The 16,318-nt window shown below is 43.5% G+C and overlaps 1 protein-coding gene across 1 annotated transcript; it reads right to left on the bottom strand.

Annotated features, from left to right (window-relative positions):
- Positions 1 to 1,733: 1,733 nt before the first annotated feature.
- LOC131702035 (putative helicase mov-10-B.1) lies at positions 1,734 to 13,971 on the bottom strand. Its single transcript, XM_059003458.1, has 18 exons — positions 13,639 to 13,971; positions 12,545 to 12,644; positions 9,996 to 10,058; positions 9,150 to 9,328; positions 8,522 to 8,760; positions 7,954 to 8,203; positions 7,228 to 7,365; positions 6,858 to 7,020; positions 6,605 to 6,756; positions 6,021 to 6,191; positions 5,727 to 5,874; positions 4,908 to 5,069; positions 4,395 to 4,498; positions 3,557 to 3,654; positions 3,345 to 3,443; positions 2,856 to 2,964; positions 2,039 to 2,156; positions 1,734 to 1,928 (listed from the first exon to the last, which is right to left on the bottom strand). The coding sequence occupies exons 1-18, from the start codon at positions 13,764 to 13,766 to the stop codon at positions 1,734 to 1,736; spliced, it is 2,616 nt and encodes an 871-aa protein (XP_058859441.1). The 5' UTR covers positions 13,767 to 13,971.
- Between the last annotated feature and the right edge of the window lie 2,347 nt (positions 13,972 to 16,318).

Genomic DNA, 16,318 nt, shown 5'->3' with positions numbered 1-16,318 from the left:
ATATGGGCAGGATTAACAACAGAAATAGGTGATTGATCTGTTCATTGAGGTACGCAATGATTCTAAACTGCTTCAAAAGGGTGAATTTAATGAAGACCGCTACCTTCAGGCTCTGCGTTGATATCGAGAGAGGCAAGCGGGTCACAAGGGTCTCCTCCTCCTCCTCTTCAGTGAAATCATAGCCAGTGTAGCCGCCTCCTTCACTGCAGTATTGGATGAACCTGGGCAAGCACAGGCCGGGGTACAACGAGAGACTGAGGATATGGATAGGAGCGACCGGCCAGCGTATGCAGCGCGTTGTGTGTGCAAATGCACAGTATGAAATCACTGTGCACCGGTTTAATGCAGCGTTTCCATTGTATCGCAAGCTCAAACAGTGTACGCAAAAAAAAAAAAACACAACATTGTCTACAGAAATGCTGGTTTGTAAAGCTTTAAGCCTGCCGTGGCCTTACCGTTGCCAGATTGGGTCCTTGCTGAGAATAAAGGGGTTTCCCACCACGATCAGAAGAGCCTTGGCCCTCGTCATTGCAACATTAACCTCTGAGAGAGAGAGAGAGAGAGAGAGAGAGAGAGAGAGAGAGAGAGAGAGAGAGAGAGAGAGAGAGAGAGAGAGAGAGAGAGAGAGAGAGAGAGAGAGAGAGAGAGAGAAGAGAGAGAGAGAGAGAGAGAGAGAGAGAAGAGAGAGAGAGAGAGAGAGAGATGAGCTACCCTTGAATGATCACTAAAGTATGAACAACAGGCTTTGTTACAAAAAGGGATGCTTCTAGCATTCCTAGGATCCACAGGATCAGAACCTAGCCTGTACCTTTGGGTTCTTGAGGAAGCCCAGCTTGAAATCCTCGTCCATTTTGAGGTAGTCCATGCTGCTGCGCACCGTGGAGATGATGATTACAGTGCGCTCCTGCCCCTGAAACTCCTCCACAGAGCCCACCTGAGGAGAGACGCGAGGATGAACAATACAGCAGCAGCAGCACTGACCTTCAGCAGGACATCCGCAAGGACCAAGAGCCTCAACACACATCACACACACACACACACACACACACACACACACACACACACATCACACACACACACACACACACACACACACACACACACACACACACACACATAACCTGAAATTAAATCATCTTCCACGCAGGAAAACAAGGATCAGCGATAGCATTACTGGTGCCAATAGGAGGTAAAGCATGAATTCTCAAACCTCTTTAGTAATGATTGATGTACTGTAAAACCACGTGGCCGAGTCTATTCCAAGGAGTTGCATTGTAATAAAATGGATCATTTGGTGAGGGTAGCAATAGGTTAGGCATATCTAAAACTTTAATATCGGGTACTGGTCAGAGATCACAGCCCTGCAGAGTCGTGTGAAGGAAGTCCACCAGGAGCAACATCAAGACATACTTTAGACCAGTCGAGAGCCGGACTGTGGGCATACCTTCAGCTCCTTGATGTCCATCATGTTTTTCAGCTCCTTGTCAACAGTGTTAATTGCACTTCGGATTTTTGAACCTGGTGATGAAGGGAAAGCTGTGTTAGTGCAGTTAATAAAAAAAAATGAACAAACTAAACTTAATTTGAGTGCACAAGAGCATTTGTAGCCTGCTGTTTAAAAATCAGACAGTAATTCATTTAAACACTGCTGGAGGAACTGCTTTGAAAAGATGCCAGTAGTTGTTTAGTGTGCTTGCTGGGTTTGACGGAGTGACCAGCCCAGCAGCAGCCTGTTACCTGCTTCCTGTAGGGGAGATGATGCCGATGTCTCTGGGAGAGAGTTTGCGGATGCCCTTCTTGCCTGATTTCTGCAGCAGCTTCTTGAGGTGGGACACAACCACGTCGATCTCGGACACGTTGAAGAAAGAAGGGCTGTTCCCTTCCCTCTCGTCCCAGCCCCTGCACCCCGTGAAAACGACCGGGAAGCCCTGCAAGCAAATGAACCTCCGTTCACATTCTGTCATTTACAAAAGCAGCACAGCCAGCGAATGAAAACGCTGTTTAGCCGTCTTGAACACTGTGAGATGCGCAGGGTTACCTTCTTGGGCAGGTTCCTCCAGGTGCAGAAGGAGTTTCTGAGAATTTCATCGGCAAACACCTGGAGTTCTCCATCGTAGAACAATTCGTTAGGGATTTTGAGGATCGCTGGGTGGGACCTGATTGACAAAAGGGATTCCCGCGGCTTATTACTCAAGAGGGCAAACTGGGGCTTTAAAATGCATCGACACCCTTCAAAACACTCAATCAAAAATCAAAGACAAAGCCTCTAAGAAAGAGAAGCAGACACTCGACGATTTTATTGTACTTTATAACTGCTCTTATCTGTAATATGATATTCTGTAACGTGATACTCTGTAATGTGACATTTAATAATGTGATACTCTGTATTGTGATATTTTGTAACAATTGCAAGTCGCCCTGGATAAGGGCGTCTGCTAATAAATAATTAATAATAATAGAAAACATACAGTATATTGCCAATATGACACTTCTAGAAATACTAAAAGCAGCTTAATAAATCCAATGGGTATTTCTACATTTAGCATGACTGAGCGTTTATGAGTCATGGATAAAATACAATACGTTCACTGTAGGTCAACAATGATCTCGCTGCAATAGGCCAGGAAGAGCTGCAGTTCAAAAGCTGTGATCCACTGAAGTTGATGCTTAATGCCAGTGAAGTCAATGTAATTCAGTGTAACTCAATGTAACTCACTGTAACTCAGTGTATGGTTTAAAGACCTGCTATGAATAGAACTGGCTGGGCTAGCCGCAGTGGGATTTCACTGGATTTTCCGCTTTTCCTTTTGAAGTGCTTCAGTTCGTGTTGACGCCCAGGTTTAGGACTCACTCACCTATAGTTACGGAGCAGCTTAGTCACAAAGTGACTGTTGAACCCTCCAGTGCTGGAGTCCTTCTGGTAAAGACTGTTCTGCGTCATCAGTCTCTCCAGCAAGGAAACGCCTGAAAAGGGGAAAACACAAAGAACAAAAATGAAATGCTTCACAGCACAGGGCTTTACTGTGGCAAAGGACACTAACAGGCGCTGGGAGCTTCTGATGGTTAACAAGAAGATAGGTCCTGTTAACCATTAGAAGCTCCCAACGCCTACTACAATGTCCTTTGCCACAGTAAATCCCGTGTGTCAGTCCAGTACATAAACTAAACCAATGGTGATTACAACATTGAAATAAATACGACGCACCTTGGAGATGCATTTTTAAAAGGGGTGTCACTAAAGCACGGATTCGAATGGTATGATGTGTAACTGCATTGGTTGGGTCGAGGCTTGAGGCATCACATGGTGTGGGGGAATGCCCTCGTTCCCAGCAGGAAGTCCTTACCCAGTCCGTGTCTTATTGCGAGCGGGGATCTCAGGATGGGTCCGAGCTGCTTTGGGTCTCCGGCTAAAACCAGCTGCCCTTGGTCTTTGTTTAACAACCCTGAACATTTCAAAAAAGAAAAGACGTGTGTTCATCAGTATGTTGCTCAAAATGAAAGATGCTATCCTGTCTGTAATCTATCCCGGGTGGGGTCACAAGAACAGAATCCCCACCTGCCACAGGGATGATGCATTCCGGTTCCACTGCGTGTCCGGCTTCGTCAATGAAGATGTGGGAGAAATGACCAGCAGGAATACCACCGGACACCAGCCTGATAGGATGAGAGAAGACATTGTGACAAGCTTCTTCAGATAAGGACGTGGTTTCTTTATTAATCCAACAGAATGTTACACCTTAGAATTGAAGAAGCAGCAAATATGTGATGTGATATCTAAAGGGTTAAAGACGATTGCGTGGTGTTGTGAGCACTGTGCGTTATCGTGTTGTGTTCTGAGCACAGCACGCTCTAGTGAGAACTGCTTGAAATGTGTTTCGAGAGAGATAGTTAGGACCCTGTTATGTCTAGTTTGAGGCGAAACTGCTTAATTAAAAACAACCCCTTATAAGGGAATCTTGATCTTTGAGAAAGTTCTATAATCATGCTGACGTGTTAATTTGTTGCTATGCTAATCCTGTATAAATATTGTGCTACCTTGTCAATAATCAAGACAGAGAGAGTGTTCATGTGACCGCTGCTGCTCTTCCCTTGAGCGCATTGTAATAAAGCGTCTTAAACTGCTACCGAGCGGAGTCATCAGTCATTTCACATTAAACGGGATTTACTACAGAATGAAATACAACACACAATGAAATAATTCTTCATCAGGCTGTGAATCTCTATTTCACTGAGTAAATGCCTTCTGTGTAAGTTTCATTTTCAATGTCCTCTTTAATATCTGAATTACTTTTGACCTTTGGAGCCATTACGTTCATGCACAACAGCTTGGTGCCTCGCGTGGCAGTGAGTAACCAAACTCACGAGCGCACAGCATGAATTCCTGACTCCCCTACCTGCCAGCTGTCACTACGGTGGTGACGAGGATCCTGTACTTCATCAGCACCTCCTTGGCAGGAAACACAATGCTCTGGAGACTGGGGTCCCAGTTAGAGCAGGGCTGCAACAGAGCACAGCAGAATGAAAATCAGATCCGCGCTGAAGACTAGCTGCAGGCTGCAGCAGCGCACCCTGACCATCAGAGAATGAAAAACAAGCAACGTTTCGTACAGTTTGAGCAGCAAGAACTACGAAGACTGGCTTTTCTGCAGCTTCCTGCCTGCTTCCTTACTTGCTGCGCTGTAGGTCAGCTCCATGACCAGTGATCTCACACTGGTAGACCATGCAAAGTTAGAAGCACACACACCAGTTAGAGCAGGGCTAGAATATACTTAAAAACACAACCAATCATTACTATGCTGCTGCTGCTGCCGCTGCTGCTGTTGCTGCTTTGAAGCGTGTGATTGGTCGATGACCCGATTCTGAGCTCGACTGTCCCGCTCCTATTGGACGTTATCCCCAGTGCATACCAGGATGTCTGCGGGGAGGTCCCCCGGGTCCCTGCTGAAGGCGTTGAGCCGGTAGATGGCGTGCTTGTCCACGTGCTGCAGCAGGCGCTGGCAGAGCAGGTCCGAGGCGCTGTTTGAGGGAGCGCAGGCCAGGATGTGAGAGTCTTTGAGAGTGAAGTGAACCTGAAAAACACACAGCGCTCCGTTTGTAACAGTGTAACTGCTTTTCGGCTAAAATGAAAAGGTGCAAACAAGCATAAAAGAATAGAAATCTATGAAGTCACAGACAGAGCGCAAGCAGATTTGTTCACCAAGTGCCGTCAGCAGGATATCAAATAAAATGAAACAAAGTGATCCTGCAAAAAACAAGGAAAGCAATGGACGACAGCAGACGCTTTTTAGGACTTGTGTTTAGGCACCTACAGCTCTGGCCAAATGTTTTGCATCACCCTGCAGAAGGCACTAATTTTGCTTCATAAAGTCGAATGAAACCTGCTGGATAATGTTCCGTTAACATATTGACTTGCATACAGCTTTGTAGTTTCTAGGTGATGCAAAACCTTTGGCCATAGCTGTAATAATTAACTGGAGACTCAAACGGAACAGACAATTCGCAAAATCACTGAACGTTGGGATAGCGCTACCTAAGCAAGACCTGTACGGCAGAGATAAAGACACCGTTATGAAAAGTAAAAGGATATTGGTAAATGAAAAAAAAAAAACGAGATGACTGCATGACATTTGTGTTGGAGTGCACGTTGTCTTTTGAGTATTAAAGCTCACTGCACAAGGTAGGAAGCGATGGCATTTGTACTGTGCTGGGGGGGCAGGAAGACTCACCTGTTTGATGGCTTCCACGATGGTGACAGTCTTGCCTGTCCCTGGAGGTCCGAACACCAGGAATGGAGCTGGTCGAGACGTTCCAGCCACGATACACTTCACAGCCAGGTCCTGCTCAGGGTTCCTCCCCAGGTTCTGATCATACAGTCTGTCCGCAGAGGAAAGCACATTACCAAACACCCATCGCAAACCGGCTGTTTTTAACACTTCTTATTGAAACAATTCATAAACAATCCAAAATAAAAAAGAGTTACATAAGTTTGAAAACAGTAGATATGTTTTGCAGATTGTTACCTCAGGTTCGGAATGGCCAGGTTGGTTCCCAGACTGCACCAGGGGAACAGGAAGTCCTTCAGGTCGTGCTTTACCGCCATCCCCAACGCGCGGTGCTGGAGTTTCAGCGGCAGGCGGTTAAAAGTGAACGTCACTTCGAACTTCATGTTGGTTATGTGCTTATTAACCAGCCTAGAAAGGATGAAATAGGATGAAGAGGGGTTGAGCACAAATTCTCTCCACCATTGCTGTTATAATCAATGAAGCAATCATTATTTCTTATAGAGCGCCTTTCAATCAACCTCAAAGAGCTTTACAGATACAAACAACAAAAAAATGAATAGTATACAAAATAATAAGATATGATAAAATACCCTTTAAATATTACATCCATTAAAATGATAAAAACATCATTTATAACAAAAAAATCATTTAAAAAATTTGTATAAAATCAGATGATACATTTTCCCTTTACTGGATGCGCCACTCGGGAGCCCCAAAAGGTTTTTTTTAATCTTACATTAAAAGCAGCGAGAGATGGCGCCTCCCGCACAAAATCATGAAGTGCTGCTTTCGCTGAATCTCAGTGTGTTTCAGTCTCTTACTTTTGGGAGAAGCCCAGCTTCAGTTTATCCAGCTGCACCGCATGCACCCAGCCCTTGTACTTGATGACAGGGTCCCCTGGGTCTTCACTCTCTGACGCTAGCAAGTAGTCCCCTTTCAAGACAGAGGGCCTGTTCTCAGCCACACCAGGCACCTGTGAAGACAGTGGCGTTACAGCGACAGACTTACACACACAATACCTCTGCCCCCCATCAAAGAGACAGCGCTTTTTAGTAGCGTGTTGATTGAGCTCACGTGAAGCACGAGGAAACGCTTCTGCTGGGGATCCGGGTACATGACAGCATTGTGCATGTCGTATTTCTTGATGTCCACTTCCATCTGGATCTCCTCCAGGTGCAGCAGTAGCTGGAATCGCTCTTTGTAGTTTTCAAAGTCCAACTGAGACTCGAGCAAATGCCTGAAGATGCAAAGCGCAGTGATGAGAGCCGGTATGGGCTCATTTTTGGCCGTTTTTTCTCTGGCGATTTAGCTCACAGTATTGCAGTGTTCCAGATGTCTTAACACACATTCTTTTGGAGCATCGGAGAGGGGAGGCCTTAAAGAAATCTGACCTCAAATGTCTGCTTTTCCTCCAACATGCAATCTGTCAGCGTATCAGACTTACCGCACTCTGCTCAGCTCCTGTTTCAGGACAGGGTATAATCTGTCGGAATCCTCCAGCCCCTGTTTCACCAAATCCTTCAAAATTTTGGGGTAGTCAAAGTTCGGTAATGGAACAACCTTCAGTTCAGGCTGATAATTGCTTTATAATCAAAAGAAAAAGGAAAAATAAATTACAATTCCAATACACAGACAATATATGAAACCTGTTTCAAAGAGGATGCATTAGCTAGACCTCCCTCTTAAATTCAATCCAAGATGCAGCTTTTTCATAAACTTCTAACCAGATTATCCAGACTCAAGATTATCCAACATACTTGCGCCCTCTATTACCAGTGGCCTGTTTCTGCAGGGCTCTGGAAAGTAATATTACAACAATATGCAAGGCTGTAAAAAGCCTAGAGTCTTTCTGCTGTTACACGTTTGAAATGTATACTGTATTAACATGAGAATTAAAACATAGCTGCGAGATGAATGCAATTTGCTTCAGTGAAACCAGGCATTACATTACTTGACTTGTAGTCCGCTGATATTGTACACATTTACAATTAATAACACAGCCGCACTTTGCTATGTATTGGGCTGGCTTTGTCTAAACGTGCTGTATGTGCAACGTCAGTTTCAAGCGCTCTATCCTCCTGTGCTAACGCAACCAGACCACACCAGCCCAGCCCCGTTAAGCACCAGCCTGTTTGTGCAGTGGAAACGCAGTGCTGAGACATCGATCTACCTTTCTGGTACAAGGCCCTCCTCCACCTGAATGTTGACTGGCCTCCGTATGGCGTTCTGGTAGGGTTTGTAAGGGGAGGTAGGACCCAGTTCCTTAGACAGGGCGCTGTTCGCCACCCCCACCAGCATACGCACAATGTAGAACGGTCTGGAGTCTCCAGAAAGGTGGGGTCTGAACTCGAAAACCACGGTGACAGGAAAATAGCCGTAATGGGAACTGAGACAGGAGACTTGAATTTTATAGGTGTCGCCTGAAACGAAAAAGATACAAATCTCATTGAAACAGAGTTCCCCCCCCTTATTGAGCGTTATTATCAGCTCTCTGACAGACTAATCTGATCTGCTCTCTTAACTACATCTGTGGAAAAACCCAGAATAACCAAGTTTCTTGTGTGTGAAAAGAAGGCACTCGTCAAAAACATCTGTCTACTTGACTTCCAGTTTTAGATTTCTGATTGTCCAGTTTTGAAGACAAAGAATTACAGCCTTGCTTTGTGGCTGATCTGATGTCCAGTAGCCTCCGTGTAACACCCTGAACTGCACTGATGGCCTCTATCCTTGACTCTTACCTCGATTGAGCAGGAGGGGGCAGGCCCTGGTCACCCTGTGCTCGTCTTTGAAGGTAAAGACATGCATCCTGCGGAGAGCCTCGTACAGGGTGAACTTCACCGGGTCCGGCCCCACGTTCTTCACAGAAATAACCAGGACGCGAGTCTGCTCAGGAGCGAAATCGAATTTCATCCTGCCCTCCGTGAAGGCATACTCGGAGCTGATCACAATCCCTCCTTTATCTGAGATGATACTGGATCTGCAGGGAAAGAAACAAGCAAAGAGACACCTCAGCACTCAGCAACACGTAAATATATTTATGTATAACAGAACAGCTGACCTCCACAGAACACTATGGGACAGCAGAGTCTGGTCTGAGTGATTCACCATGATCTAACTCCACTGTATATAAAGCATGGCACATGGACAGCCTCCACATACTCCCAGTTACACTTGATCCATTCTCTAGTTATATCTGTGATATGGCATGTGCTTTTGCCCTTTTCAGGCTTTTCGTTTATTTCGTTTTTTTAAACTCTTCATGATGTTTGCTTATCCAAACCGTACTGTGTCGTGTAATCCCAGGATAACAGGATCTGGAATCCCAATGAGAAAATGAAAACACAACGCAATGTGGGTGAACTGTACCGGTTCTGTCTCAGCTGCTGAATGATGGTTCTGGCCTTTTTCTTCCCCAGTTCTTTCGGCGTGGGAGTATGAGTCGGAGCTGAAGCAGGACCAGGAGAGGCTCCATTCATCCGCACAGGGCTGTTAGCAGGGGGCTGGTTACGAGGTCTTCTCCACTGGTCTCCAAAATACTCCAGAGACTTCAAAAGCAAAAAAGTTGGATTACCGTCAGGGCTAAACCTGCCGTGCCCCAGTGTGTGTTATCTTCACAGTGACTTACAGAGATGAGTGTCGGTGCTCCTGAAAACCAGCACCGGGCTCAGCAGTGTCACCTCAGAAAAGAGCAGAGGGAGCGAGGAGTGAGGATGAAAACACAGAACCGTCCACAGCTACATCACGAGCTGTACTGGGGTGCAGGGTTTACTCTACCTGTTCTCTCCAGCTGGTAAACTTCACTAAACACATTTCTCAATACTAGTGAATTAGAGACGCCCCTTACAGCGAGGTATACAGCGAATGACAAAATCTGCCGAAACACAGCGAGAGAACAGGTGGGTCTGGGAGGTGAAAGATCACACTGTGTCATGGTTTGAATGAGGAAGGCTGCTCTGTGCTGGTAGTTCAGATTCTCCAGACAAACTCAAAGCCAGGTGAAGATCGATACGGAGAAGAATTAATATTCAATAAGGGTGCAGCTGAACCTAGAACGACCCCGAAGGATTGCCACCGCTATACAACAGTATTGGAAGTGTGGAAACGCAACAGATAGAAAGTGATGTGATCCAGCACTGCTGGACTGGGTGCACGTGGGAGGCAAGACTACAATGTGAAGAGGAACCACAGGGAGCCCCGTCTGTGTGGCTATACCTCGCCTTGACAGCTTTCTTTGGGATTGTCCTCAACTACAATAATCATCTGGAAAAGAGAACGCTAGAAAAGAGGAAGAAAACACAAACGCAGTTACACGACATGTAATCACCCAGCTGGAGGGTCCAGTGTGGTTCACTACAATTAAATGTTTAACCCTTTTCATTGGACGTTGAAACTCTTGGATTCCAGCCTCTAAATTCACTCCCTATGTTATTCATTTGCTTTGCTGTTCCTTGTTAAGTTATTTTTTTTTTTGGCACAATCCCCCAATGCCACATTTCCATCCATGAAGCCACGGTTTGAAAATTGCACATTTGAGACCTGAGTAGCCAATGGGAATGCAGTCAAGACGTATGGAGCTATTGTGTGAACTACAATCCCTTGTGATATAATGCAAAGAAAACAACTGTGTGAACGACGTCTATAATTAAAATATTCAAAACATGAAAACCCATGTTCTTCCCAGAAATAAAAATATATACATTGATTAAAAAAAGTGGAGTGATCAAACTATTAAAGTGTATCTTGCAGGTCCAACACACCAACACATTTCTGTATAGATTTAATCAATAGAAATAAAACTATGCGGTTAAAAGCTATTAATAAACAACAAAGATATGATGGGTTTTGTGTGGTGTATGGCCACAAGCACTCAAAAAACGTACGAAAAGGTAAACACACCTGACGACAGCTGCTGAAAACATCGAAGATCAAGTCGAAGACCCAATTAATTTTAGGGAACTGGGGCCACAACTCTACAACACTGCATGGTTAATGTAATTTCCAAAATTCTAATGTGTTTGATTACCAATAATATACGCTTCAGTGTCTATACTCTGTAATTAGTTTAGCGAGTGTCTGTTATGGCCTTTAATACTCATTTTTGTCATATTTTGTCTGTGATCACAGGACACAGACCGTGACACTGTGAAATCTTTTCAAAGCCAAAAAATTACAAACATTACAATACTGTACAGCAGACATAAGGATTGATAAGATGGCATTATTTAAAAGCAGATAAGACAACTTCAGCAATGAATATGGAAAAATAAACATTTCTTTACTCAACACTACGTCAGTGGTACTCATTTTCTGATGCAGCAAAGTTGTTTCTAATCTAGATATACAGGTTTATAATCCAATATTGTAATGCCAGAACAAATATTTACATGTTTTGTATCCGGATGATGCACACACAATAATTAAAGTCTCTAGATCATTTTAAAAGGGAGTGCTGATATTATGACACTAGGTTTCTGTCAAAAAAAGTAATGCAACAAATACTGTAACTTACTTACTCGTTAGGTAAGCAAGGAAATTAAGAAACACAGATAACCCACAGTGCACAAAACGACTTCCTCCTAGTGGGCGTTCAATAGCAATAGCCTGCGTTGTTTTAGGTGACATGAATTTTACAGCAGCATGATGAATCAGCTTTTCTGATAACCATGATCTTAAAAATTGCATAATAACGTCTTCCTAATCCCTGTGATACTTGACCCCTTTTCAATTCACTCTTATCCACATGATCACTGCAGCTAGTTTTATCCATTTTCATTACTGTATACTGTACTCAATACGCACTTTCACAACAGCTTTGACTTGAAGGCGAGTTGTATTTTTCAGATCTTATTTTCATTACAAAAAAAAAACAACCTTGCCTTATTTTGGGCTAATATGGGCATATATATAGATCTGTGTGTGTTCATGGTGGTTTCCTATAAAACCTCAATGAGCGACACAGGCAGAGAACTGTGACGTGGTACAAAAAGGTTGTGTTTTTGGTAGACCTGGTCCGTGATCCACATTAATCACATTTTAGTGACCTATCAAATGTTTTTGTTTTTAAATAATCATGCTAATATTCTTAATAAACACTGCTGCATCCATTTCAGTGATAAAAAACCCCTGCAAGATACACTTTACGAAAGTAAGTTACGAGTCCAGTTTTCTAAGTTTTGACTCTGCCCTGTACTAAAGCTCCCTGTGACCCCTCGAGTTTGCACATGGATTAATCTGCTTGATGACTCACTCATGAGTTAAGCTGGTTCCTCAGTGCAGGAGCCACACCCACGGCAACAGCACCTAACAACAACAGAATGACTCAAGGCTGCCCAGCTTTAAATAATTACCTTTCCCTTGGTGGAGGTATAGAGAGAAGACTGTGATTACAAGGCCCTTCATTCTGCATTTACACAGAAGCATTCCCTGTTTGATATGAGATGAGATACAGACTGGTTTCATGGTGCAGGTGGAAATGTTGCAAACAAACCTCAACACCCTGGTCTTGATAATAGAGGGCAGCATGGATCACTGGTGATGAGAGGCGATCTAGAGGATTAACCTTTACTATTAATATAATGATCTGGGTGCTACAGGGAGTACCAGACTTACTGAAACAGGGCCCCTTGTTTCAAATGCATTTAATGCTGCGTCTGCCCATGGGTCTTTCCTCAGCGTCCCAACCCCGACCCAACTGGTGGGATACTGGGGGGAGGTTTCCTCCAGTAATACCCACGCCTCGAAACTGTCCTCTCTGTACGTACCGGTGGATTGAAGTGTAGCGATCCCCTCTTTACTCTGACCTTGTTGTTTTTTTTCAAAGCGAACACAATGCAGGAGAAATTGGGCCGTCTGATTCCATCTCTGAAACAAAGAAAAAAAAATTATATATATATATATAATTTATAGAGAGAGAGAGAGGAGAGAGAGAGGACAGAGAGAGAGAGGAGAGACAGAGATAGATAGATAGATAGATAGATAGATAGATAGATAGATAGATAGATAGATAGATAGATAGATTGATCACACTGTCATATGATCTGAAGGAGATGAGGAGGGCTCTTCCCTCCTGGAAAGGATTCTCTAGCAAAACTCTAAGCAACTATAAGCAAGGCAAAGGTTAGATTTAGACAGAGAGTCTAACTCCATATTGGAACAATGTAACCAGCTGCCAATGACTGAAAAATATAACATAGGGACATGTAAAAAAATAAAAATTAAAAACAATCTTTGAACCTAGCATTCCAGCATTCTTCTGAATTAAAAAAAAAAAAACGTTTGGTATTTATTAACATTTCATCAATAGCAAACTCTATAGCTTTATTATCTCTGCTAGTGAGTTTGTCCCACAATGTTACACCATGCCCTCTGGTTTCTAGATACCCCTCTGCTATCGTTATGAAACGCACAAACCCTATACACCCATATAACCCGATGGAATATAAGGTATTATTGGAATTGTGGTTCTGAAATGTCACAATGAATCGAATAGTTTTCTGCCACGCCCCCGCTATGAAAAAACAAAAAACTTATAAACTCGAGTGAATGAGGAGAAATTAAAACCGCAGTACTTTTAGTTTTATAAATCAGAAACGGTCGGACTAGATTTTTATTTATTATTATTTATTTTTACTGATTTATCTTTACTACTTGGAAACAATCACTTAAAAAAACGGTACAAACTTTAATCATATCACCAAACAGCATCGCCGCAAGTCAAACTCAGCCACACAAGGAAGTAGCATTTCTACATAATATCTGAATAACAATAACACCATATTATAATAACTCGATGCGGATTCGAGACAGGTGCTTTTCTGATTGTATTAACTGGCAGCTCGACCCATGAAAAGTCTACCTGTCTCTGAATTCCTCGTTGTAGATGGATTTGAGCTCTTCCCTGTCATTTTTCTGGGTTCGTTCACTTCTTTCCAGGTGTTCTATGAACTCCAATCCAGTTTTAAAATTGTCCCTAACGGTAGGCATTGTAGCTCGAGTCAGGCAGGAGAATAAATACTTTTTTGTGTGTGTCTTTCACAGCAAGTTTCGCCAGTTAACACAGCTGTGCAACGTGTCCCACGCATAAATATATTAACCTTGTTTAGTGAACTCTGCACACCAGCGAACAACGCAGCGTCACCATTTCCTACCAACTACCCATCTTAGGAGAAACGAAAGCGAAACAACTGTGCATGACAGAAAAATGTACTGCACTCTCGTCACATCGGAGTTGATGGCCGGGCGTGTGTATCATTATTATTATCATTATTATTGCGTTGTTGTTTTTTTTTTACTGCCAGAGACATCGCGTATACATTTACTTTGAACTTACCGCCCCGGAAATGTTTTTTTTTTTTTGTTAACGGTATGAAGTAGCCGGTGACACTTTAACTACGGTGATGCTAAACCCGGTAGTTTGCTGTTTGCACGGGGTATGGCATGATGTTGAGACCGATAATAAAAAGCGATGTAGCGTATTATTCAGTGTGGATTGCATACAATAAAACTCGTGTTTACCTGTCGCCGGCCGGAGCGGCGTCGATACAGCTACATCTGAAAAGTTAAAATAAACACCGGCTTCTTATATTCAACATTGTATATTCAAATATTAGTCCGCTTTTGTAGGTGGGTTTCAGTCACACGGGATTTTTGAGGTCCGGGGTTCCCTGGAACGAAAGTTCCTAGGATAAAGGGGATTCCTCGGGGTCGGTATAGAATGGAACACGTCTTGTTTTACATACGGTTCTGTTTTTAACTGACTCTGTTCTGTACTGCTAGCTATTTCTCTGTTGCATGTTTACCTAGCCGTCGTTTTTAAAGCTGTTTTGTTGTGGTTTTCCCTAGTGACAGCCAGACTGAACCTTCAGGGGGTGAAAGACTTGACGTTGTAATCACCTATCAAAATATCTCTCTACGAGTCTTCTTCATACGTGAAATGCACGTCACACTGGCACTGGTTTCACTCCCTGGTTGTATGCTGACATCTAGTGGAGATGTGCAGACTCTAACACTGTTCAATTAAAAGTTAAAATGTATTTATTTAACCTGGCAAAAAAAGTCATCAGGAAATTGCATATTACACAATCCGCTCTGGAGTGGAGGGAGCAGTTTCTTAGATGAGGGAGCAGTTCAGTCTCCATGCCTCAAGCCTGCCCTGGACTGGAGGGAGCACCCTTTCTCTTAGGGGGTGAGGGAGCAGTTCAGCCTCCATGCCTCAAGCCTGCCCTGGACTGGAGGCAGCACCCTTTCTCTTAGGGGGTGAGGGAGCAGTTCAGTCTCCATGCCTCAAGCCTGCCCTGGACTGGAGGGAGCACCCTTTCTCTTTGGGGGTGAGAGAGGAGTTTAGTCTCCTGGAAACCAGGGATACATTGTAGACTACTGTCTACTGAGGGCCAATTAATTTCACATGTGAACTAAAACAAAACTAGGCAACAATGCCTTCGTACTGGCACAGAGCAGCTCAAAGAGTTGAAGTTTATATGCCAACACTGTGCTGCATGATATCACACTGTAGTTCACCCTCCTGCGGGTAGATCTTTCCAGTTTATCAGATAGACGAGACGATGTGCTCTATTTCATAATTATTTGTATTATGTGAGCACTGTACTACAGTGGGACTCTTGTCTGAAAGTTAAATATTTACTATAAAAATTGTTTTACCTTTAATGCAACTACCAAAGGGCTATTTTTGCAGCAACTGACTACTCAGACCACCAGGGGGAGCACTTTTCCATCTTTAAATATGTTCGTATCTAATCTTTTTTCTTCAAGCATTGGAGTCGCATTGTTTAACTACTTAACCCAAATCTGCATTTTTTTTTTTTTTTTTTAATGATTTTCTGACTTCTTGTCAAAGTGTATGGCTGCAGATTGTTTCTCCACTACAAACCTCTTCTCAGTGTTTTTTTTTTTTTTTTTTTTTTTTTTTTTTTTTTGATAATGAACTAGATAATGAAAGGCTCTAACACGAAGGTCTTTCAAATGATTTATACAAAGGTCTTCTGTATGCAAGATAATATGTTGTGTAAGTGATGACATTGCTGTGGCGGATCACTTGATAACTCCCCGATTCAATGAAGCATCACCACACAGAAATGCCATTATCACTGTCGTACTACAACTTTTTAGTCATGCATTTATTTCCTTCTGCGTGTCTGAAGGAATCACTGCAGTGCACTGAAAGGGTTACTGTTTTGAGAGCAGGGCGCGAGCCTCCCCGTGAAGCGTTTCCTCAGTAAGCTGTGGCTTTAGAACAGGTGTCATAAATTACTCATCTTTTCCAGTACTGAGTAACAACTGAACGGCTGACCAATACAGAAAACAGCAGGAGACTAGTGTCCGAATGATGTGTGACCTCAGGGAACGTGTTGTGCATAGAGGGCTATGACCTCAGGGAATGTGTGGAGCGTGGAGCGCTATGACCTCAGGGAACGTGTGGAGCGTGGAGGGCTATGACCTCAGGGAACGTGTGGAGCGTGGAGGGCTATGATCTCAGGGAACGTGTGGAGCGTGGAGGGCTATGACCTCAGGGAACGTGT

The sequence above is a fragment of the Acipenser ruthenus genome, chromosome 29, assembly GCF_902713425.1.
Source record: "Acipenser ruthenus chromosome 29, fAciRut3.2 maternal haplotype, whole genome shotgun sequence".
Classification (NCBI taxonomy): domain Eukaryota; kingdom Metazoa; phylum Chordata; class Actinopteri; order Acipenseriformes; family Acipenseridae; genus Acipenser; species Acipenser ruthenus.
Note: the sequence above shows the minus strand (reverse complement) of the source record. Positions and strands in the feature narration are given on the sequence as shown.

Bases quoted from the DNA above. Each gene is read 5' to 3' on its own strand.
- LOC131702035 (XM_059003458.1), bottom strand. From the start codon at position 13,766: ATGCCTACCGTTAGGGACAATTTTAAAACTGGATTGGAGTTCATAGAA. The intron at 12,645-13,638 runs GTAGACTTTTCA...TCTTTGTTTCAG, and splicing joins AACGAGGAATTCAGAGACAG to AGATGGAATCAGACGGCCCA. The intron at 2,965-3,344 runs GTAAGGACTTCC...TCCCCTTTTCAG, and splicing joins CGCAATAAGACACGGACTGG to GCGTTTCCTTGCTGGAGAGA.